The sequence below is a fragment of the Furipterus horrens genome, unplaced genomic scaffold (assembly GCF_987537825.1).
Source record: "Furipterus horrens unplaced genomic scaffold, mFurHor1.1.pri manual_scaffold_8, whole genome shotgun sequence".
Taxonomy (NCBI): Eukaryota; Metazoa; Chordata; class Mammalia; order Chiroptera; family Furipteridae; genus Furipterus; species Furipterus horrens.
The window spans coordinates 19,796,686-19,822,203 of record NW_028327178.1 but is presented as its reverse complement, the minus strand read 5'-3'; the positions used below and the strand labels follow the sequence as shown (position 1 = coordinate 19,822,203).

Sequence of the window (25,518 nt, the reverse complement as noted above, 5' to 3'; positions counted from 1 at the left end):
TTACTGTCCTGGCTGGGTGGCACAGTTGTTTGGAGCATTGTCCTGTACACCAAAAGGTTTTGGGTATGATCCCTGGTCAGGGCACATATGGGAGGCAATCAATCAGTGTTTTTCTCTCTTACTCAGTCTCCCATTCCCCTACCCCCCAATCTAAAATAATTAAAATGTATCCTTGGGCTAGGATTTAAAAAAAAACCCACCAAACCATTTACTGAGCACTTAGGTGCCAGGTGGGATGGGTACAAAGTTAAAAGAAATCATTTCTGCCCAGGGAACTCAAATATAATGAATCATGATTTTTAAGTTTCTTTCCTGTTCTAAGATGTGGAGAAGAAAAGTAGGCTATAGGAGAAAAAACTACTGTGTAACAAAACATCTCTACTATGGAGTTAGTCTTCCTTTATTAAAGTCATTTTAAATAAGGATTTGGAAGATAGCTAGCTCTTAAATGGGTTTCTAAGCTTAAAAGAAAATGATTAGAGTCTTGAATGTTCTTTTCATACTGCCAGTTCACTTAGAAATTACTTTTTACTCTGCCTGGAATTCAAGACCATTTTTTACTGAATTAGTTCTGATTGTTGTTCAAAGAGGAACAAACTTAAGTCTATTAAAACTTACAGTGTATACAAGAAAAATAACAATTTATACAGCTATTCCCATGAATCTGGATTAACTAGGATTGTGTTTAGGTAATCTAGAAATTGAAAGTTTTCATTAACATAGTTAGCATTAGGGAAACAAGATACTAAAAGGATCAGTGGAAGTTATTTTTTACTGAGTTGTCTGGTTTAAAAAAAAGACTTTTATGATGTCCAGAGTCAGCATTTTGTTAGGTGCCTTATAATTAGAGAAAGATATTGTTGAGGAGAGGGAAGTTGGGTGTGGACTAAAACTGTAGGAAAACAGGATTGTTTTCCTTTCTGTATTAAGACCAAAACCTCATGTGGTTAAGATTGTAAGCAGTGTCCTGTTTGCCCAGAGTATAGAAGTATAGTTTATTTTTAAATCAACATTTTATCATCAAGGGTTTCTCATTATTTTCCTCTACTGCAGTCCACTGGAGAATTTGCTCTGTGGCTGAGGGCATGTGTAGTGGGTAGGTTCTTGGCCACATTTGTCTTTGAGACCTCAGGGCCCAGCATGTGGTGGCCCATCTTTTGTGGACTGTCTTCTTGGGGGAGCTAGAAAATGTCCAAAACAGAACTCTTGGAGGAAATCTAGAACCTGTGTTTTAAATTATTCTTGATTCACACTGTTGGTGCTTTTGAGTCCTTAGAGGGTCTCTCATTGGCGACGGTGCATTCTTTGCATTTGGTAACTTCTTGGCTTCCTACTTGAAGCTAGTTTATATACACAGTCCAGGGACTGGGCCAGAAACAAGTCAGTAGTGGTAGTGTCTGCCACATGAAGTGATTTGAGCAGCCATGATCACTTTTGGGCTATTTATAGAGCTTATATCAGTGGAGAAAAGGTTGGCTGGCAAGCAGGCAAAGCTGCTTCTCTCTTCCTGTCGTTGCGTTCTCAGAAGTTATGTTTCAGTTCTGGGTAGGCCAGATCATTGAGCTGCATTAATTTTTAGTGCTCCCCCAGTTTTTTAATCAACTTCACTCTTGAAGGAAAAAGAAAACCAAATAACTATTATCACACTGAAAGATAATTAGCAATAATTTCTTAATATCGTATGATATTCGGTGTTCAGATTTCTCTATTATCTCATAAATGTCTTTTTACAGTCATTGAGATGAAGAGTCAAATAAGGTCTGTGCATTGTTTTACAAACTATAGATTCCCCCTTCATTTCTTATTCCTGGCAAATTATTTGTTGAAGAAATAGGAGTTTTCCCAGTTTGAATTTGCCAGTTAAATTCCTGTGGTGGCGGTATTAAATGCGTTCCTCTGTCCCCTGGGTTTCTTGCTAATTGGCATTAGGTTTAGAGGCTTGATCAGATTCAGTTTCTGTAGGTATAGTCTCTTTCTTATTTTTTCTTTTTCTTTTTTTCCTTTGAGGGGGCAAAAATACTCTATAGTTGATGTTGAGTACTTGAATCAGGAGGTACATAAAGTTTGGTTTTATGTGATACTAGCAGATGTTGATGCTTCTTGACTAGCTCCATCAATTTATTAGTCATGATTCCTCACTGGGAATGCCTTTTATCATTCTCAGTTCTGACTCTTTTATACTGTGTCTTGTTTATAGCCTGTTCAACCTCTTCCTTTTGAGAGCTAAGGGAAGGGAAGGGAAGAGTTGCTGTGGAGAAGAGGGCCATCTTCTATATTGTAATTCTGTAATGTTTTTACTTCAGTCCTGATCTTCAGTTCCTGCATTGTCCAGGCTACAAGTTCTCAGTGGAAAAACTAAAATCAAATCCTGACTCAAAACAGAAAGATGTCTTTTGAAAGCAAAATCTGTTTTGCAGTTGGTGCTTATATAAGATAAGAGTACTGTTGTCATTTTAGATTAAGTTAGTGTTTATATATAAGAATTAGAAAAGAGGTTAATTTTTCTATTTAAAAAGATTTGGGCTCTGGCTGGCATGGCTCAGTGGATTGAGCACTGGCCTGTGAACCAACGGGTGGCCAGTTTGATTCCTAGTCAGGGCACATTCCTGGGTTGCAGGCCAGGTCCCCAATTGGGGATGTGCGAGAGACAACCACACATTGATGTTTCTCTCCCCCTCTTTCTCCCTCTCTTTCTCTCTCTAAAAATAAATTAATGAAATTTAAAATAAATAAATAAAAGATTTGGGACCATCATTGTTGTAGATACAATGGAATCTCTTCCGAGATCTAAATGCCTGGGAAGAGGGGGCTTCATTTTGGTGTTTAGTAAGATACTGCTCTCTACCTCTTTAGTTTTGTAGTGTCTGGTTTTTGCATCTTTATGCCTTAATACACAATCATTTTATAATACAGTATTTTAAGTGTATCGAAACACTTTGCTAGACTATTAACAGTTGTGTCAGTTTTGTCTTATGTTTTTATGTGGAAAAATAAAAGGAGAGTTACTTTATCAGAAATCATGTTGATCTATGTAATGGAATACATTTTTATATACAAATCAATAGTACTACTTTTTAAGCAAACAATGTATTTTATTAATGTCTGGGTGATTTTTAAAAATGATTCAGTTCATCAATTCAACAAATATTTATTAAATTTTATGTATTGGGAACTATGAGTGAACTGAAGATGATTAACATAATGCTTGTTTTCTATGAAGATTTGTAATATAATGGGGCTGAGGAGGGTGAGTGAAAATATTTACACCAATAACTTGGAGGCAGAAACTTCTAACGTAAGCTACATTTCTGTTGGTGGTTTTATGACTTTATTTTGTTTTAAAAGTTCATATAAGAAGTGTTTTCACAACAGTTTAAAAATAGTCTAATTGCTTTGATTTTTATTATTAGGAGTGCATCATTTTTTGACTCACAGATTCAGTAATAAACATGCATAGTCAAGTATTTAAACTCTGAGCCAGCTAAGGATTTTTAAGGTAAACCTGTTAAAATAACTTTTAACGATGTTTTTATTCTAGACTGTTAGAGGTTATTTAAACTGCAACTCTGTTGCTTAATAACTCCTTCCCTCTTTATATGGCATAGTTTTTACTTTTATTGAGTAACCATTTGGTGTGCCTTGGGCATAATTTAAAATAAGTACATGGAAAAGTATATACAGTTTTCTTCCAATATAAAGATAAAGAAATGATGTGGTTTCTATAAAATGAATCAAAATAATGGATGTTTTGTTTTTAGGGAACATTATCAAAGGAGTAGTCTTGTTTACCTTCTTAAGTGTAAAATGTAGTTATGCCTTAATTTATACAAAGGATATATTCTTGTATATTTGTGGGCAAAACCAAATTTTAAATATCAAACTTCAAATACATCAGGAAAACTTATTTTAAAGGAGTCTGTATTAAAACCTGACCTTTTAAATATGTAAACTTATTTAACTTTTGTAAAGATGCAGATGTTCAGAACTATTTTGGTTAAGAGGAAACTACTTGTGTAGGATGATCTGGTCTTAGGTTAAGAAGCAGGTTGGAAATTCAGAAACTGTTCTAAATATATCTGTCTAAATTTATCTAAATATATCTTAGCCATTGACCTACATATATATTCTTTTATTAGAAATGAGGATTATACATTTCAGGTTAACTATGAGCAATAATTAATAAAAATAATTTTAAAAGTTCTGAAAACCTAAATAGAATTGTTTAGATAGTTGTCAGTGTGGTTAGACCACTTCTGTGTGTCTTATTAAAGTACAACTTTTAAAAAATTATACAGACATGCAACAAAACCTTTATCGATTAAAAAAAAAGTTACTAATGACCAAAGCATTCTTTTATTGGGTTGTATTTTTAACTGAAATTGCCTGTATCTGCTTTTTAAAATATCACGTGAAACTCTGAAAACTTTGAGGTCTTAGAGAATTCGTGGTTGAGTTTTTATGCTGTATCTAAAATTGCCCAACAGCATGAGTAGTGCCACTTGGAGGCACTAGTTTTCCAATGCTGGGAAGCAAAGGCCAAGGTAATGCAGCTTGTTCTTATGTTGCCTTTTCCGTGAGGTCTACAAGTACAACCTTACCTACAGTGGTTTTCCTGTATGCTGTGACCCTAACACCTACAAATATGTTTATGCAGAAGATAACTAACACACACACACAATAGCTTTACATGCAATTTTTAAAAAAGATTTTATTTATTTACTTTTAGAGAGAGGGGAAGGGAGGGAGAAAGAGAGGGAGAGAAACATCCATGTGCGATTGGTTGCCTTTCCCACACTCGCAACTGGGGAACCTGGCCTGTAACCCAGGCATGTGCCCTGACTGGAAATCAAACCAACAACCTTTTGGTTCTCAGGCCGGCACTCAGTCTACTGAGCCATACCTGCCAGGGCTCACATGCATTTTTAAAAAAGCAAAAATGAGATTTAATCGGTTCATCTATCTGTGATAAGACCAGTGTGCAACTGGCCTCTGGTTTATTTGAATCTAAGAACTCATTTGATATCTGGGCACTATTTTTATCTCTCTGTGTGCTGACTCTACTGCTTTTCTTTGGGGGCTTTATTTTTTTGCTAGGCTTTTCTCTTCTGAGGGCAAAGTTGGCCCCCCGTAGCTCTAAGCTAAATGTTTCCTCAGCATTAAAATAATTTAATAATACACTTATTTTTTTTTAAAGATTCTATTTATTTATTTTTAGGCAGAAGGAAAGGAAGAGAGAAAGAGGGAGAGAAATACTCATGTGTGAGAGTAACATTGATCAGTTGCCTCTCTCACGCCCCCAAGTGGGGGGCCTGGTCAGCAACCCAGGCATGTGCCCTGAATGGGAATTGAACTGGCGGCCTTTCAGTTCACAATCCGGTGCTCAACCACTGAGCCACACCAGTCAGGGCTGAACTTATTTTTTTAGAGCAGTTTTAGGTTTACAGAAATACTGAGCAGAAAGTACAAAGGGTGTCTATACCACCCCCCCCCTCAGTTTTCTCCATTTATTAACACCTTGCATTAGTTTATGTTTGTTACAATGAAGAGCTAATACTGCTATATTATTAAAGCCCCAAGTTTACATTAGAGCTTACTTTTTGTGTTGAAAAACAGATACTGTGTTGAATAATATGGGTTAACAGTTCTGTGGGTTTTGACAAATGTCTAATGCCTGTCATTACAGTATCTAATAGAATAGTTTCATGGTCCTACTTGGCACCATCCTTTCTCATGTCCTATGTTTACTCTGTGATCTCAGGTTCATCCACATCTCTGTTGCCACTGCCATTCAGTCCAGAGCTACGGTACTTTTTTTGCTTTGCTTTCAAGTTATTTTACTGCAGTCATCTTTTTTTTTTTTTTCATTCAGTCTCCATTGTGCAGCCAGAGTGGTCTTTTTGAAGTACAAGTCATTTTAAATCTGTTTCTCCTCCCTTGTTAAATAGGCTCTTACTCATCCTCGGGGATGACTTCCTTGATCCCCTAGGCTATTACATTCCTCTTCCTGTTTTCCTTTCATGGTGCCAACATACCTTCCCTCTACCAAACATACCACAATAATACATTTTATATTTATTTGTGTGATTATTTGATTGGCTTTTCTTTAAACTGTAAGTTCTGTTAGGAAGGTAGTGTATATTTCCTAGTGCCTACTATAGTAATTGACACTGTGTGCTCCGTAAATATGTGTTGAGTGTATGAATGAACCCAGATGACTTTGATCATAGGGAAGTGGCTTACAAAGATTAAAAAATACTACTTTTTCATCCTTGACTTTGTGCTTGTTTTGCACTAGGTGCTTTAATGTGTTACTCATTTCATCCTACAAGGACTGAAGTTTTACAAACAAGGAAACAGAGGCTTAGAGAACATTAATAATTTGTCAGGAACACATAACAGCACTCCAGGTTCCCTTCTTTTCTAGCCTTAGCTTATATGGTGTTTTTATAAACGTTTTTTCTTTTCATTTTTAAAAGTTGTTGGATCGCCATATTCCATGGCGACCACCATATTGTATTAGGGCTGAGAGTGACATCAGTTTTGTTTCTGCAGGCTTATTGTCTTTATCAAAATAGAACTCTCATCTAAATCTAATCATCTTTTAAGTGATCTCAAATGAAGCTTTGAAATCCTTTCTTGAGTTTGAGTTTAGTACCTGTGAACTTGTTTCTTTTGATTTTTCTCATGTTTCTTCATATGTAGTACATAGCTTTGAAATTCTGTAGTAGACCCATTTATTCTTGTTTTTATTTATTGATATTATTCTTACCTTTATCGTCGTCGGCAGCCGTCCGTCTCGAGAGACGATGGTGTAGCTTCTTAAGAGTCTATCTGCACCGCCGAGAATGGCTGTGCAGTCCGACTCAGGAGTGACACGGTATCTGTCTCCTCCCGTGTTGAATCGACATCTTGTGATGACGCTGGAGTGTCCTCTCCAGTGAAGCTGAAGCTACAGAGCCTGGGCAGGGTGATATGGAGGGTCTGCTGTTGCCCATGCAGCAGACCCCCCCCTCTCTTCGCAGCTGAAGGGTCCAAGGGAAAGACGGAGTCAATACTGCTTGGCTTCAGGTGCGCCGCAGGAGTTGCCGGTGTTGACTACAACGTCAAACCGCCTTAGGGACTCCGGCTCCGGATTTTCTGTCGGGGTTTACTCCCTTAGCCTTTCCCCTGAAGAGGTATGCCGCAAGGCAGCGGAGGTTTTTTGGAGTCAGAGTTTTCCTTCTCTGACTTTATAAGACCAGTTAAATTACTATTCTCTTCATATACACACTTTTTTCTAGTTCTGAGTTCTTGTTTTTTCTTTTTGTTTTTTTTTAAGATTTTACTTACCTATTTTTAGAGAGAGGGGAAGGGAGGGAGAAAGAGAGGAAGAGAACCATTAATGTGTGGTTGCCTCTTGCATGCCCCCAACCAGGGACCTGGCCAACAACACAGGCCTGTGCCCTACTAGGAATTGAACCAGTGACCCTCTGGTTTGCAGGCCAGCGCTCAATCCACTGAGCCACGCCAGCCAGGGCAAATTTAGAGTTCTTTACACCTCTCCTATAGTACTTACCCAATTCCGTCCTGCTTGTACTCATCCAATTCATTTGTGTGAGCTTCTTACTCTCTTTATAACTGCCCTGAAACACTTTTAACAGTATGTTTTCAACAGATATTTGTTTTTGATTGTATTCAAGTGTGAGTACTGTGACTTACTCATTTTTTTAAAGAAAATTTTTATTGATTTTAGAGAGGGGAAGAGGGAGAGAAAAAGAGAGAGAAACATCAATTTGTTGTTCCACTTATGCATTCATTGGTTGACTTTTGTATGTACCCTGACTGGGGATCAAACGCACAACCGTGGTGTTTTGAGATGACGCCCTAACCAACTGAGCTACCTGGCCAAGGCTTGATTTATTCATTTTTGTAATCGCAAACCTAGCATGTTGCCTGACACATAGGTATTTGATACCTATCAGCTGAATTAAGTATCTTCTGTCCTGGTCTTTCTGTTTAAAATAGTTCTGTTTTTTTAATGAGTTGAGCTGGTGGTACAAGATCACATTTTCATATATTTTAAATATCTTATTTATTTTTAGAGAGAGGGGAAGGGAGGGAGAAAGAGAGAACGAAGCATCAATGTGTGAAGGAAACATCAGTTTCCTTTTGCTCACTCCCAGCTGGGTACCTGGCCCACAATCCAAGCATGTGCCCTGACTAGGAATTGAACCAGTGTTGGTTCACAGGCTGGCACTCAATCCACTGAGACACACCACCAGGGCCAGAGTTTTTAACAGAAACAGTTCTGGTTGCAATTGTAGTGATCAGGAGTGGATGTGGGGAGACCACTAATGTTATAATATTCTAGGCAGTAGTAGGTCATGGTAGCTTGAACTAGGCAATATAGAAATGCAAAGACTTGAAGATATTTGGGTGGCCAAATTGATAGGACTTGGTCATGGAGTGTAATTTGGAGGTATGCGTTTGGCTTTGGTAATGACACCAAATTAATTGCACATTAATAGTTTGGTAGGGCATGGACAAATTTGGCTTTTTTTTTAGCATCTTAAATTTGCAATATCTTTGATATAATTTAAATAGAATGTCAAGTAGACGATTGATCATCTGGGTTTGGAGATCTTTGGAAGAGCGTTTTGGACTAAAGGTATGAAATTGGGAGCTAGGAATGTGGATGATATCAACAAGATGTAAAATAAGAGAAAGAGAGCCTAGGACTAGGTCAAATTTAAAGAGATGAGAAGAATGAGGCAACAAAATAGATATAAGTAGGCCGAGTTGGAGAGGAAGGAGGCAAAACCAGAATAGTGTATAGTGTGATGGTGTAGAAGTCTTTGGAAGGGTATTTTCAAGAAGTGGAAATGATTAACAGTATCAGATACTGCTGAAAGGTAAGGAGTGAGAACTAAAAAAGTCTTGGATTTGGTGATATGAGATAATGGTAGAATAAAGGGAACTGTGGAAGATAAGGAATTAGAAATGCTGACAGTTCTTTAAGTTTGGCAGTTGAACTGAAAACAGAGCAAGAAAGATGTGTACTTTCTTTGTTTTTTAAGGTAAGACTTAGGCATACTGTTTAAACGTTTTATTCTCTTGACTCTTGCAGAGCACAAGTTTTTAATTGTAATAAAAGTCTGTATATCAGTTTTTTCTTTCATGCTTTGGTGTTGTATCTAAAAACTCATTGCCAAAGCTAAATTTTCTCTTTCAAATAAAAGTTTTATAGTTTTTTCATTTTTCATTTATATCTGTAATCCAGTTTGGTTCAATTTTTGAGAAAGTTGTACGGCCTGTGTCTAGATTAATCTTTTTTTCATGTGGCTGTTCAGTTGTTGTTCCACCACCATTTATTTAGAAGACTTTTTTTCCTCCATTGAATTGCTTTTGCTTTTTTGTCAGAGGTCAGTTGACTCTGGGTCTATTTTTGGGCTCTATATTATACTATCTTGATTACTGTAGCTTTACAGTAAGCCTTGAAGTTGGGTAGTGTCAGTCCTCCAATTCCAGTATTATCCTGGGCCTTTCCATATAAACTTTATGACTCATAATGTCAATATCTACAAGATAACCTTGCTGGAATTTTGATTGGGGATACATTGAATCAGTGAATCAAGTTGGAAAGAATTGCCATGTCAATCATAATGAGTCTTTCAATCCATGAACACAGAATGTTTATGTGATCTTGAATGTTAAGAACAGGAAGAATTGATTTGTGGTGGTAAAAGTCAGAATAATGATTACTTTTGAGGGACAGGTAATGTCCAGAGAGTGGAACAAAGCCTTTGGAATTTGGGAAATATTCTGTATCCATTTGCTCATTCCGTGGACACGTTAATTTTTAAAAAAATACACCAGGTTGCATGCTTATGATGTCTGTTCGTCTCTGTGCTAATATTTCAATAAGACTTTCTTAAAAAAGAAAACTTTGAGGACAGAATCAATTTTGATTTAAAGAGCAGGAAATTCAGCATACAAGTTTGTTTTGTAGTGGCCTCACGCCCACTTACTCGTACTTTTGAAAATTTGTGGGTATAGATTTTTTTGAGGGGGGCAGGGGAGGGAACTGGATAAAGAATCTAAATATTGAAAATAAGCAGACTCACTTGAAAGGTTGATCTTCAGTGTTTCTTGTGAAAACTGTGTTTATGTTGGATACATACGTTGATCACAGATATAGATAGAATTTTTATTATCAATTTTAAATAAAATGAAGGATACAGTAGACTAAATCTTGGAAAAAACTATGCCATAAATTCTGTTCGAAACAGTGTTCTCAAGGGAAGTTGGTATACACTTTATCACTTGGTTTTTGAAGCTAGAGTAGATGAAACAGAAGGTGTTCTATTTGGACCATTCTGCATTGCAAAGGAATAGACAGGATCACTTGTAAGGCTTTTTTTTTTTTTTTTAAACTAAAATTTCTGTGATGGGGAAATGTTATAGCCTCTATTCTAGTGTGAAAAAGCATTCTTGTTTTGTTAGTAAAGCATTGGCCCTCTTCAAAGTTGCTTTTTTGTTTATTAGTTCAGAATATTGTTTTGAGCAAGAGAACAAAGTTGGAATTCAGAGTTACCTAATACTATGGCTTGTACATGTGGAAAATCAGTGTAACTTAACTGGTTCATGTATAGATCATTTTTGAGGCATTAGCTGCTTGTATTTCTTCGAGTTTAGGGTGGTGATATGAGTAAACAGATGCAGGAGTGCTGGCAGTTAGAATGCCCCATTTTACATGATTGTAGAGCAAAATCTTGCCTAGAAGCAGTTTAATGGGCTGTGCTTCTGTCAGCTTGTGGTTTTAACTGAAAGTGCCTGTAGCAACAGTAAACTTGTAACAGCAAATTATTTCAGTTTGCATTTCTCACATCAGGAAGGACAATACAATATGTTTATTCATTCATTTTTGTGTCAGTATAGTGGTGTTAAAGATGGTTGTGCTCACAAAGGGTAAAATTGAAAGGGTTAAAAGGCAAGACTTTATTATGTTCAATGCTTAATGATTTTATACTTTGCTATGTCAAAACTCTCAGGAGGGTTTCTGTACATGTGGTTGGCCTTAGATAAGACCTCATTAATCTTGGTCATTTCTCATGGTTTAAGTCTATAGGAAATTGTTAAACATCTGAGAATGTATTGCAAGAAGGAAGACTTTCTTCTCTGTTTGTGCTTTGTAGATATCTTTTCCCTCCAAGATAATTTCTTTCTTTTTTTTTTTTTTTTTCAGATTTAATGTGTTTTATTGATTAAAATATTACATTTGTGCCAATTTCCCTTCCCTCTGCTCCCCTCCACCCGGTGGCCCCCCTCCCTCCAGTTGTCCCCCCCTTTTAGATTATGTCCATTAGTTGTGCATAAAGATAATTTCTTACCTACCAGTTTATACAATAAAGCAACTGGCTTGCTTTTTTCTTTTTTTTTAAACTTTAAAGTCTGTTAAAGTCTTTTTCTGTTTATGCTTTCTCCTTAGATTTACTGTTATACTCAGCTACCCTCTCTATTTGTATTTGTTTCTTTTCTTTGAGAACTTTGTGAGCATTATCTAATTCAAACCAAAGTTATTTTTTTCTCTTCCTGTAGTCCACATCTTAGTAATTTTTAAAAAATCCTTACCTGAGGCTATTCTATTGATTTTAGAGAGAGAGAAAGGGAGAAGCATTGATGTGAGAAACATTGATCGATTGTGTCCTGTGCGCATCCCAACTGGGGATCAAACTCGCAGCCTAGGTATGTGCCCTGACTGGAAATTGAACCCTCAGCCTTTTGGTGTGTGGGATGACGCTCCAACCATCTGAGTCAACAGCCAGGTGTATAGTCCACATCTCGCCCTATATCCAGTTGTATATGCCAGTAACCATCCAGGAAATGAAGTGTTCTATATGTAATTTGTATGGGTTGACTTGGTTGATAATGTTCAAACCTTCTATATTTTTGTTGATTTTCTGTTTAGTTTTATCACCTTAAAACTAGGAATCAATCTATTAGTGTTGAATTATCTTTTCATTCTGTTAGTTTTTGTTTTATGTATTTTAAACCTGTTAAGTGCATATATTTTTGTATATGATACATGTATAATTTTAATATTATCTTGATATCATTACAAAGTGTCCCTCTGTATCTAGTAATATTGTCAGAAGTTTATACAGACATTTCAGCTCTCCTATAGTTGCTCTTTGCATAGTATATCTTTTTCTATTATTTTCTTTCAGCCTAGTATATCTTTGAATCTAAGGTATGTCTGTTGTAGAGTGCCTACAAGTTGAATCTCGTTTATCCAGCCGGACAATCTCTGCCTTTTGATGGAGTGGTTAGGCCACTCAAATTTAATGTAATTATTAATATGGTTGGATTTGCAGTTGCCATTTTGTTATTTACTTTCTAATGTCTCTCTTTTTTTTTCCTGCCCCTTTTTTTGTTGTGATTCCTCTGTATCTTCTTTACTGCCTTAGGGGTGGGGGTCGTTAAATGATATTTTTTGAGTCTTTTTTTTAGTGGTTGCTTTAGGGATTGCATCTGTGTCTTTAGTTATCACAGTTGTCTTCTAATTAATATTTGCTTAATTCTAACAAAATATAGAAACATTGCTCCTGTATGGGAGAGCGTAATCTCTCTCCTTTTATGCTATTATGTTAATATATAACATTTATGTGTATTATAAACCTTGCAATACAGTGTTACAAGTATTGGCTTTGTACAGTTATACATTTTTAGAAAAAAGGTAAGAGAAGAAAAAATTACTGTAGAGTCTTTTATGTTAATATGCACATTACCACTTTTTGTTGTCTGTATTTGTTTTATGTATTTGAGTCATAATATGGTGTCATTTCCTTTCAGCTTAAAGAATTTCCTGTAAATTTAGGTCTACCAATGAAACCCATTCGTCTTTGTTTAACTAGGAATTTTCTTTGTTGTTTCTTTCCTTCTTCATTTTGAAAGAGTAGTTTTCTTGGATCTAGAATTCTTAGCTGATACCATTCCCTGCCCCTCTGACCTGAAGAAGGAGGGGTAAATGATTTTCTTGTTCCTCATTGCCACTTTTTCAGGTAATTTTTCACTTCCATTTGTCCATGTATTCTTGTCATCTTTTTACCCTGACCAACCCTTTAGTATTGTGATGATTTTTGTTCCTTGCTTAGTGTCATTTTGTCCACATTTTACCTTACTTTTTGGTGACTTGAATATATGCATAGATGATTCTTCTGATACTGCCTGTTCATTCTCCATAATGATTTATTCTCCACCTTACCTCAGCCAGTGTACTCCCATAGTCACACTTTAACCAACGCTTCTTGAACTATCTGTTGTGATGTCCAGTATGTATTTATTTCTGATGCATCATTGCTAGATTTTTTTGGTAAAATACAGTCAAAGTCAATTAGTAGGAAATTGAAATGCTGTTTGGTTATCACAACAATACCAAATTGTTGTAGATTTCTAATCATTTACTCTAATTTCTGCACTTCTTTCTTTGCAGTCAGTCAGTCATTTAGGGCAACACCTGGAGTAACACTATTTTAGGTCTTGTCAGTTACCAATAACTGCAACCCTTCTCTCATCTCAGTTTCATTCACGATCTCTTGGCACTACTGTCTGTCGTTCCAGCTCACCGTCTCTAGTACCCTGACTCCACTGGGTTGTCTGTTCCATTGTTGCTACCACATTTTTCACTGCCTTGTACCGTCTTAACGTGACCATTAAAGATCTTTTCCTTGCACACACACTTCTTTGCTTCTTTCTTGCTTTGTTCTATTAGCTTGGCAAACTGCAATTCTGATTAAATCCAGTTTCTAACTTCTTTGCCCTTGGATTTATACTGCTGAACTTGAAAGGAGAAGAACACACCCATGGGTCTCACTTAAGTTCATGACTATACGCTTAAAGTGGACCGGTGTTGTCTGGAAACCATGTACTGTACTTCTAGTTTCTTCATTTCTCACTATTGTTTCACGCCTGATCCTCAAATCAGCCTCAAACCACCTCAGTTATCTCAACTTTTAACTGATGACCTTGTCTACTTCCTTGATAAACTTGCTATCAGAAGTAAATTCTCACAGATTCCCTTTATGTCTGTCATTGAACCATGCAAGATTAGAATGACACTTTTTGTCTTGATAATAACTTTTACCTTAAGGTATGTTTTTGCCTGTTAATCATTGTGCAGTTGGGGTGGGGGGGTTCGTTATATAATTTTCTCTTCCTTTAAAACTTTGTGTGTTCTTAGGTATAGGGGATGGACATTTATCAATAACACAATTAACTACAGTTATGCAAAGTGCCGTGAGGGAAAATATGTGTATAAAATGTTTATTACAGGGTTTTTATTAGTCTGTAAAGTAACAAAGGCTACCCTAAGAAAGTAATAATTTATTCTGATATATATATGAAAAGTAGCAGTAAGAAGGCAAGCACAAAATGAGTGTGAAAGGTTAGAGATCTGAAAAAACTGTTCATGTGAAATTCTTTGTAGCTGGAGAGAGCTAGGGTATGAGTGGCTCTAGATGAAACTAGAGACACGGGCAGAGATTTTGAGCAGGGGAGAGCAATCACATCTCTCCCCCTTGCTCCCTTAAGTTTGTGTTAATAATCCTTACATAGTTTGGAAATCGAGTATTGTGAATTGTCGCCCCCCCCCTGCCCCCCCAATCCTCTGCTGAAGATATGTTTTTTGATTTTAGAGAAGAAGGGAGAGAGAAACATTAATGTGAGAGAAATATCAGTCAATCAGTTGCCTCCCCTATGCACCCGACCACGCTCAAACTTGCAACCTAGGTATGTGTCCTGTCCGGGGATCAAAACTCCAACCTTTTGGTGTATAGGATGATGCTCCAACCAACTGAGCCGCCTGGCCAGGACTGAATCGTTCTATTCTGTCAAATTTTTCTGTAACGTATGTTACAACCTTTTTCCATTTCTCACAAACTCTCATACCTGTCTTTTCTTTCACCTTGTATTAAGCTTTGCTTACTAAGGAGGTCTGACATGAAACAAACTCCCTCCAGATAGTCACAGTATCCTCATTCAGCCTTATACTTTCCACTTCCCTGTCTCCTCAGAGGGGGCAGCATATTGCTTCCTTTCTGTGGTTTAACTCTTATACCTGCCCCCATCTTAATTTCTTAACAAGTACAAGGACTGATAAATGCTGCATTTTAATTGTCCAGAATTAACATCTGGTTTTAAAAATTATTGCATATAATTATTTTTAAAGAAGAGAGAGAAAAATAAACAGATAAAGCTTAAGTTGTCTTTAACTACTCTCCTTTTGGTCATCCGTCTCTTCTTACCCTTTATAGGACATTAAAAAAATACTTTATATATGTAATTAAAAAAAGTTTCCTCGTATAAACATGTCATATTTGCCTTGTAAAAATATTGCTGTAGGAAGAACAGGTTGGTTGGTAGGAGCGTGACTAAATACAGAGAGACATGAGGTGATTGTCAGTCATGCCACTGAAGAGTAAATGGCGGTGGGTTGTTTTTAGAGTAGGTAACTGTGGAGATGAAAGACAGTGGATAGGCTAGAAATTTAAGGAGGTAGGATTGATAGGAGTTAGTGATTGAGGGGATGCAATGATTAAAGGAGAAGACATTATCAAAGGTAATCCTTAGGTTTTGGACAAGAGCAGTTGAGATAATAGTGGTGTTGTTTACTGAGCTAGAGAAGCTAGAGAAGGAGACAGATCACGAATGTGGTTTTGAACATGAAGAGATTGTGGTGCCCTTGTGAGATCTAAATGGAGATATTAGGTGGCCATTTGGGTGGATTGGTTTAGAGCTCAGAGAAGGTCTGAGATGGAGTGACAAAAATTGTTAACATAGGGATGGTATTGGAACCTGTGGATGCAGAAGAGGTCACTTGGGTGAGTAAAGGACCTAGTCCTAGGACTAACTGTTAAGATTTGGTAGAGAATATTAAGCCTACAAAGTAGGCAGAGAAAGAGCAGCAAGAAGAATAGGAGACATAAGAGCCAAAGACATTAGTTTAAGGAGGAGAGGTAGCAGTTAGGCATAGAATGCTGCTTAGACATTAAGTAAGATGAGGGCCAAACTGCGTCTGTTGGATTTAGAGATGTGGGGGGTCTTTAATGACCCTGGTAAGAAGTGTTATACTGGCTTTATAGAAGCAGGTATCACATGGGACTGGGTTGGAGAGGGAGGAGAGGTAAGGAAATAGAGGCAGGGTGTTTAGACAACTCTCTTAAAAAGGTTGGCTTTGAAAGAAGAGTGATACCTGGAGGGGAAGATGGGAGATTGAGATGGTAGGCAGAAGGAGGATTTTAAAAAATGAATAAACAATGAATGAATGGATGCATGTCCAGTTGAATGTGAGATATTAATAAGAGCCAAGGAATAATCACTAATGTAATGTTCTAGGGAGATGAGGGGGGGATGATTATCCTATATCATATTATATCATATCATATCATACCATATCTCCATATAGAAGAGGATTGCCTTTAGATTGGAAGGAAGAACAGAACAGGGGAAATGGCTGTTCTAATCCTATTTCATTGTAAGTTTTCTGTGAATATATAAACCAGAGAGTTGAGAGCCTTTTATTGTGTTTTTAAGATGCAACCCCCATGTGATAATTTTACCATTTTTTTACTGCTATCTGCTACTTTTGACTACCTGTACCAGAATAAAAGACTCCCCTCCGGCCCCACAAAAAACCCCCCACAATATATGCAGTAAATTATCTGGTTGGGCAGATTAATCTGTACATAAGACTTCATTCCCCCCTGTGTTTAGGGTACTTTATTTTTATTCCACTGCAGGGAGTTATTTCACGACTTGTATTTCCACTTCCTATGACTTTTCCCCCTTGTGTTTTATGAACTATAACAAAATTCCTCTATAGGAGGAAATTCTAGTAGGATTCATTGACCAAATTTGACCTGAATAGTAGTTGGTGTCATGAGCAGAAGCATAACTCCTTTTCTTCAGAAGACTTTTCATTAGACTTCTGTTTGAGTGGATTTTTGAATAGAGAATACTTGTATGTGTTATAAAATTCGAGAGGTACAGAACTACATACAGTAAGAAGTCTTTGATTCCTGTTTCCTCATTTATTTTGTTGCCAAGGCAGCTGGTGTTACCCTTTTCTTAAGTATCTTCCCAGAGAATCTGTGCATCTGTAGACATACTTAGATGTAATTTTGTCCTTATTGCACAAATGGTATAATGTACCTTTTTGATTCATTTAACATTATATACATATTTAAAATTGCTCCATATTAGTGTATAAAGAATCTTTATGTTCTTTGTGTCCACGTTGTAAGGACATTCCATAATCTAATTATTTGTGTTCTTTTTATGGTTGATGTCAATGTTTACGATTGATTTGGGCACATTTAAATGGTATGGACTGCAATACTGGTTTTTTTTTAGGCAGCTAAAGTCATTATAAATTTTAAACATTTAAATTTAAGAAACTTGAAATGAAAGGTAATTGATTGGTGTCATTGAAAGACATTGATATTATCATGTTTCCTTAAAAGGAATATAGACCAGATTCACTTACGCTATCCACACGATTTATTTACAGAAGAAACAATTTATGTTATTGTTAACCCTTTGAGTGCTAACGTCTCTGTGAGCAACGCTGACAGATTTTCCCAAAAGTGCCAGCTGTTGCTCCCATCAACTTTTTTCAATGGCTATCAATGTAAATAACAATGGAATACTTTGTATTTTATGTTTTCTTCTCTTTTTTTGTACCTCAGGTTATATATTGATTTTTTTTTTTTCTCATGTTCCAAATTTCGAATTACGCATGGCACTCAAATGGTTAATAAATTTACTTTTTAACCCAATGTTATATTATATACTTTGAAAAAGTCCAGTGCTTTCTGCTTTCAAAAGTTAATTTGAGGCTTTTGACACTTGTGCCTTATGGTTCACATTAATTTCATATGAGTATATTTCTCAGATAGTTCAACGTAAGGGAAAATTTTATTCCACAACAGATCGCTTCATTCTCTACAGAAGAATCAACTCTCATTTTTATTTAGTTAGGATATCTTGGTTTATTCCACATACCCAGGGGTATTTCATGTCTACGAATATTTTATTTCCCGTTTGTGTTGCAGTATGCTTTATTTATGACACTGGCAGTTTGTTGGTTTCACTTTTACTCCCTCTGTTGGCTTTCAGAGATGCAACATGCCTTTTGTAATGGTGTTAGGAATAACACTTATACTTACTTTCATTTAATTTAAGAATTAGTAATGACACAGATACACTTATGAAATAGGCTACACATGAGATTATTTAAATAATTTATTTTTAAATTTATTTATTTTTAGAGAGAGGGGAAGGGAGGGAAAAAGAGAGAGAAAGGGAGAGAGAAGCATTGATCCGGTTGCCTCTTGCATGTGTCCCACCAGGGATCGAACTGGTGACCTTTCCCTGTGCAGGATGACGCCCAACCAACTGAGCCACACTGGTCAGGGAGGGATTGTTTTAAATTAATAAATGTTTCTAGTGGCTATAAATGTTTTGGTTTTCATGAATGGGTTAAGGAAACTTCATTTAAATGCCTATTTTATCAGCAGCTGAGAAGAGGGCCATGGAATGTAAAAAACAGGTATACAGAAAATTTGTGTTTATACTAAGCAAAAAGTAGATGTGGCATGTTCGATTAATAAAAGGATTTTTCAGATATTTTCTAGTTGCTGCTTACCATATATTTAATTATCAAGTAACTTGGAGTGAAGAGATGTCTTATTGCACTTGACTAGCATACCATCTCGCTTAATATTTGTGTCTGTGTGTGACCTATTGGACATCATGATAATTGCTGCCTTTAACATCACATATACAGGGTGAGGTATTCACTTGCTTTGCACATTCTTAATATCCTCTTAAAAACTATCAGTTAATGAAGTTTGTACTGTGTGGGTCACAACTCTTGTGGTTAAAGATTATGTCCTGTTTCTTCATGTAAGTGGAATTGTAGAACACACAGTGGGGTAGGGTTGTTAGCTTCAAAAGTTGGTGTATAAGGTGGAAAACATGTGTAGGATGTTTTCTCTTAAATCCCTTAAATCATTCTTGGAATAGAGTGCACTAGGTTTTCTGGGTTTACAAAGTAGTTGATCGGTATTTAGTGGCTATTGCTTATGAAATAAAACATGTTTAAACACTAGAGTCATATTCAGCATGATGAGAGGTCTGTGGGAACTAGGACGACTGAGGAAATAGCAGGCCATTCATTCTAATGCCCTCTAGAGCAACTCCTATTGAGAGGAATGGCAGACAGGTTTGATGCACGTAATAACTTCGCTTGCACATTTGCCAAATGTACCTAGTTGAAGGTTTTTTCTTTAAATATAAGTGTATGTTTGATGCTTCACCACTGTAACTTCCCCTCTTGCCTTTCTTTGATGATTTGAGTGTAAAAGTAATCATTTCAGTTAACTTGTTTTCTAGACGAGTTTTTTAAGCATTTTTAAAATTTTGTTAAAGTCCTAATGTGCATAATAACTATCAAAATTTTGAGGATCCCTTTTGTAAACACAGTAAGTTTTAAAATTGAAAATCCTTGTTTGGTTGCTTGCTGGCCTTGCAAGTTCAGGAACAGAGGATTAATAATGTGCCATTTTTGGTAGCTGTGTATGCTAGTATTTGGATAGTAGTAAATTCTTTGAATTTGACTTTTTTTAAAAAAGGATTTTATTTATCTATTTTTAGAGAGGAGAAGGAAGGGAGAAAGAGGGAGAGAAACATCAATGTGTGGTTGCTTCTTGCATGCCTGCAACCGGGGACCTGGCCCATAACCCAGGCATGTGCCCTGATGGGGAATCAAACCAGCAACCCTTCGTTTTGCAGGCTGGCATTCAATCTGCTGAGCCATGCCAGCCAGGGCTGAATTTGACTCTTGGTGAATATATGAAGATACATCTGTTCTAAAGGCCTGTATGATGATAACTTTTGCTACCCGCTTAGAAAGGTAGGCATGTTGTGTTAATTAAATAATTTGCCATTTCTGTTTATTGATTTTGTGTGTTTTTGTCCAGGTTGCATCTTTGACATAGTTTCCTAGACCCTGCTCCATGATTATCTCAAAAGTCTGAAATGAAGATGGAGGAGGCAGTGGGAAAAGTCGAAGAACTCATTGAGTCTGAAGTCCCACCAAAAACATCCAAACAAGAGACAGCTAAGGAGGAAGATGGATCTGTAGAACTGGAATCTCAAGTTCAGAAAGATGGTGTGGTGGATTCTGCAGTTCTTTCTTCAATGCCCTGCTTGTTGATGGAACTGAGAAGGGACTCTTCTGAGTCTCAGTTAGCATCCACAGAGAGTGACAAACCAACAGCTGGCCGAGTTTATGAGAGTGACTCTTCTAATCACTGCATGCTTTCCCCTTCCTCTAGTGGTCACCTGGCTGATTCAGATACATTATCTTCTGCAGAAGAGAATGAACCTTCTCAAACAGAAACAGCTGTAGAAGGAGACCCTTCTGGAGTGTCTGGTACAACAGTTGGGCGCAAATCTCGGCGGTCACGATCTGAAAGTGAAACATCTACTATGGCTGCCAAGAAAAATCGGCAATCCAGTGATAAACAGAATGGCCGAGTTGCCAAGGTTAAAGGTCACCGGAGCCAAAAGCACAAGGAGAGAATCAGGCTACTGAGGCAGAAACGGGAGGCTGCTGCGCGTAAGAAATATAACCTGTTGCAGGACAGTAGTACCAGTGATAGTGACCTGACTTGTGACTCAAGCACGAGCTCATCAGATGATGATGAAGAGGTTTCAGGGAGCAGCAAGACAATCACTGCAGAGATACCAGGTAGAGGATGTTTTTTAAACTGACTGTAGAGCACCTGATGGCATTTCTCAGCTGTCAGACTCAGTTAGATGAGTGACACTTGAAAAAATCCAGGAGACCTGCAGCTCTGTGTAAATTTGAAGACTGCAGTGTATTACAAGACATGGCCAATTTGAAAACCTGTTCTGAGGTTTCCAGTGCACTTTAGCACATTAGTAAAAATATATTTAAATGTTTGATGGTAGGGACAAGATTATTTTTAAGTAATGGAATTTCTCAATGTCTATCTCTGTAACACATTACCTGAACTCCCATTATTGCCTTTTTAGCACTGCTTAGATTTAATACTCACTGCTCAGCATTATTACTAAGTACATTATCCTCAGGAATAGGCACCTTGCTTTATTATATAGTCACTGCACTTGGGCTTATGGTGTCTGAAAGAACATAATCCTATCTTCCATTAAGGTTTTCTGATAACTGTTTCTCCTAAAATAGTAGTTTATGTGTTTTTTTCCCTCATTCAGTGCATGATAGGCTAATTACCCTTGTTACATATTTTTCTGTTCTAAGTTGTCACTGGCATTGAAAGAATGTTTTGTTTTGCAAAATTTCCCCCTTATTCCCTGAAGCTTTAAAAAGTTTGATAGAAATCTGCTTGTTCCAGCTCTCACTGGTATAAGGGTCTAGTTTATTACATTTGACATATCTGCTCTTTCTGTATTATCACATCTGGTACTGTGCACTACATAGGCAGTCTTGAGATTTCATAGTGAAAGAAAGATGAAGTCTGAGTGCTTCTTAATTGGTGAAATCTCATTGAAGAGATTTGTGATTAGGAACATTCTGTGAACTACACGGCACTAACAGATCACAAGAGCATTGTTTGTTACTATATTAAATGGGGAAGTTTTGGTTTTCAAGGTTTTATGGGTGACACTCTTTATTTTTTCTAGTTTTCTGAAAGGTTTTTTTGTTTATCTACACATGAAAACAACGTTGTTAATAAACAAAGAATATTTGAAGAATAAAATATTGGTTAATTAAACCTGTAGCTAACCAAACTTATAAACGCAATAACAAGAATGATTGTTTTTAAAGCACTTTATAGGTCTTTAAATTATAATAAAAATCTCATCCTTATGGTATGTTAAATAGAGTTTTACAGTCATTAGAAACGCTTGCTGTTTTAATATCTATTGAATTCCTATGGTAGCTCCTTGTGTTAAAATTAATGGGGAGGGGATTTAATTGAATCTTATCACTTGAGTACATGAGAAAAGCAGATTTTGAGGTTGTTATAAGACAGGTTCTAGCTATATTTCAGTTTTGCATTTTAACATTTTTAAGAAAGCCTTTAATACTTGTAAAAATTGTTCATGTATTCTTATGTTCTAATCTATTAATCAACAACATTATGCACATCCTGATACAGTGCTTAATTTCACTCACTAAAAAAAATTTTATGTAACCACCCCAATACTTTGCCATTTTATGGGAAGAGAAAAAGAGTGGGTGAACAAAATTCTCTATGATGATAGAGACCCCATTCTAGAGGTAGCATGAGAAATATCTTCATGGGCACTCTCCCTATTTGGCTTACATGGGTTAGGTGTGCTTTGTTCATGTTTTCTAAATCTCTCTGCTATTTGAAAACTTTGACCAGTGTTTAAAACTAAAGTTTGTTTCTTGTCTATTCTGAATTGTATACTAATCAAAACCTCAGTAAATTATTTGGATCTCTAATTTAATTTCTGTTGTTCACACCATTTAGTAAGTTTGTGGCTTTTGGAAATATGTAGCTTTCTATGGTAATCTTGGAGAATCAGATGGTAGGTAAGGTGTAGAGTTGCTGTATATGACTGCCTAAGTTTCAGGAGGTGCTGTTCACTAAGACAGATAAGAATGGTCTTTCCTAGATTTCTGCAAAGCTGCGAAGATGGAATAGCCTATGTTTAAATATTAGGAAGTTCATTTCAACTCTCCATATTATTACCCCAGAAAAATTGTGCATTTTTGATATAAAAATTTGTACCTCATTCCTGAGTCATATGACTGTGGAGAAGGAAGATACACTCAACCTTATAGCAAGGGCAATTGAAAAGTTGTGTAAGTTGTAAAGCTGGGATAAATTAAGAACTGCCTTGAGTGCAACAATGTGGACGTTCAGGTGAACCTTAACTGGATGTGCCTAACAGAATCTCTTGGATGTTGAAATTTGAATCTAGCTTTTTACACAGAAATGGAAATCAAGAGGAAAAGTAAAAACTGAGATTCTTGCTATAATCTTTCATCAAGGTAATTTACAATAATTTAATAATTCAGAAAATGCTTTGTTTATAAGCTTTTGTCAGCAGCTTAAACAATGAAGGAATTATCTAAATGTTCTCTTATGCCAAATAATTCAACAGTAATGGATAATGGGATTTTTTTTAAGTGAAAATAAGTAATGATGCAGGCTTATATAATACATGATCATGCTTAATAATTGAGTTTGATATCTGGACAACAGGTGTTCATAAAGACTTTTTAGTTCACAGTTAACTAGCAGGCAGCTTAGTATGCACATTCTGAAGTCATTTTCTTCCTGAAGTTTTTGAAAATATATTACTGTTTAAAAAATTTGTTTGAAGGTATCCTACAAGATAATTCTGGCAATTCTTACATTTGGGGGATTTGGATGTGAGCAAATATAGAGTATTTTGTCATGAATATTAATATAAAAATACTCTATGTGGTGGTGATGAGTGTTCAAGGCTTTTATCAAATGTCTCATTTATCTTTACAGATGATCTTACACTATTAATCACTTGGCAGTTTTAGGAGTAGTGCTTTTTCGTGGAGGGGGGGTTTCTATGTAAAATCACTAAGTTGAGACTAGATTTTGTAAAGTTTGCTCTTGTAGGAAATTTTGATTTTAGTGAATATGAATAATGAACATCATACTTCATTCAGTTTAAGAAATTCTCTGAACAGATTAACTTATGTGCATCAGTGTACAGGGGTAGTGGGAGAAAGTTTTTTCAATAACTATTATTTTTCATAAATATTTACCCTAGAATAAAACCTCAGGGTCGCTTCACCTTATGTTGGCTAAAATGACCTGCTTTTGTGTGATTTAATAGTCACCATAGAAATGCCTACTCAGACTGATGTTCCAAAAATGTACCCACCTTGGTAGATAAGGGTCAGTTGTCTTGGCTGGTTTGCATTTCAAAAATCTGATTGGCCTGTTTTGGAGAATGGGAAGCTGTTGAGGACAGCTGTCTGAGATCACCTGAATTCTCAAAATGTAGTAGCCAGGCCAGGTTAGCTCCAGGAAGCCAGGATCTCACTGCCCATTATTCACCATGCACATTTATGCTCTGAAATGCATCATGATAATCTATCATCTCACCTCACAGTTTTTCTGAGGTAGAGACTTATTCTTGATCAATTAATTCTTGCTTGGAAATTTAAAAATAAACATTTTGAAGTAGTAGCCCTGGCTGGTGTGGCTTAGTGGATTGAACACTACCCTGCGAATCAAAAGGGTTGCCAGTTTGATTCCCAGCCAGGGCACATGCCTGGGTTGTGGGCCAGGTCCCCAGTTGGGGGCATGCAAGAAGCAACCACACATTGATGTTTCTTCCCTTTCTTTCTCCCTTCCTTCCCCTCTCTCTAAAAATAAATAAGTAAAATCTTTTAAAAAAATTTCTTTTGAAGTACAGTATTCCCTCACTTATCACGGGTATTACGTTCCAGACCCCCCTGTGAAGTAGGAACCTTATATTTATTCTACACTCTTAAACCTACATAACTTTAACAACATATGTATACAGTACCGCAAAACCCCGCGATGTAACGAAAAATCTGCGATAAATAAATAAAATATTTTAAAAAATCCTGCGATACAGTGAGACCGCAATAAGTGAATCGTGATATAGTGAGGGACTACTGTAGTAAATTCTTTGAAGAAATTTTGCAAATAGAAAAATGTGAAGTAGAAAATTAAAATCACTCCTAATTCTTTTGTTAACATCGAGTATGTTGCCTTCCATAATACATAACAAAATTTATCCTATTATGTTTATGTACTTCTGTTTTGCTTTCCCTCTTAATTGCATTTTGAACATTTAACCAAAACACAATATTCTTTCATGTATTTAAAAAAATAATAATTTAGCTAACTAAGAGAACTTCCCTAACGTTGGTTCTTTAGACTGTTCTTAGTTTTTGCTGTTATTAAAAAAGGGTAGGAACACTTGAAGGATCTTGACACACACTGCCAAACTGCTTTTTAAGAATATATTGTTTATTCCATCTAGGAGCTTCAATATTTGTTGCATTACATTCTTGCTATTTAGCGTTTTAAAAAAAAATTGATCATTAGTAGAATTGAAAAATGCTTGGCCACTTGTATTCTTTTGGTAAATAGTCTATTCATGTTCTTGGCATGTTTTCCTCCTGCCACATTTGTGTATTTAAGCAGTGGGGACTCATGGTGGAAGATAAGACCACAAACCCACACTGGGAATATCATGACCTTTTTCTTAGATTGACTATGAAGTGGCTAAAAGCCCCATATCCCCACTTTAAGCCTTCTATAATCTGGTTTAATTTTAGTAGCTATTTAGGAAACTCACTAAATACATTGGTGACAGAACAATGAGGTGGAGTACTCAGTTGATAACTGTCTATTTTCAGCTTAGTAAATGCAAATGAGGCAGGTAAAATCACTGCGGTTTTCAATCTGGCTGTATATTAGC

At 36.4% G+C, this 25,518-nt stretch overlaps 1 protein-coding gene across 4 annotated transcripts in view; it reads left to right on the top strand.

The window, feature by feature from the left end:
- Window positions 1–25,518, top strand: part of ARK2N (arkadia (RNF111) N-terminal like PKA signaling regulator 2N) — a 68,242-nt gene that overhangs the window by 4,033 nt on the left and 38,691 nt on the right. For all 4 annotated transcript variants that reach the window (XM_090285567.1, XM_090285563.1, XM_090285564.1 and 1 more), the window contains exon 2: window positions 20,019–20,791. In XM_090285567.1, coding sequence (XP_090141693.1) covers window positions 20,077–20,791 — 715 coding nt within the window. In that variant the 5' untranslated portion in view covers window positions 20,019–20,076. The remainder of the gene's footprint in view (window positions 1–20,018; window positions 20,792–25,518) is intronic.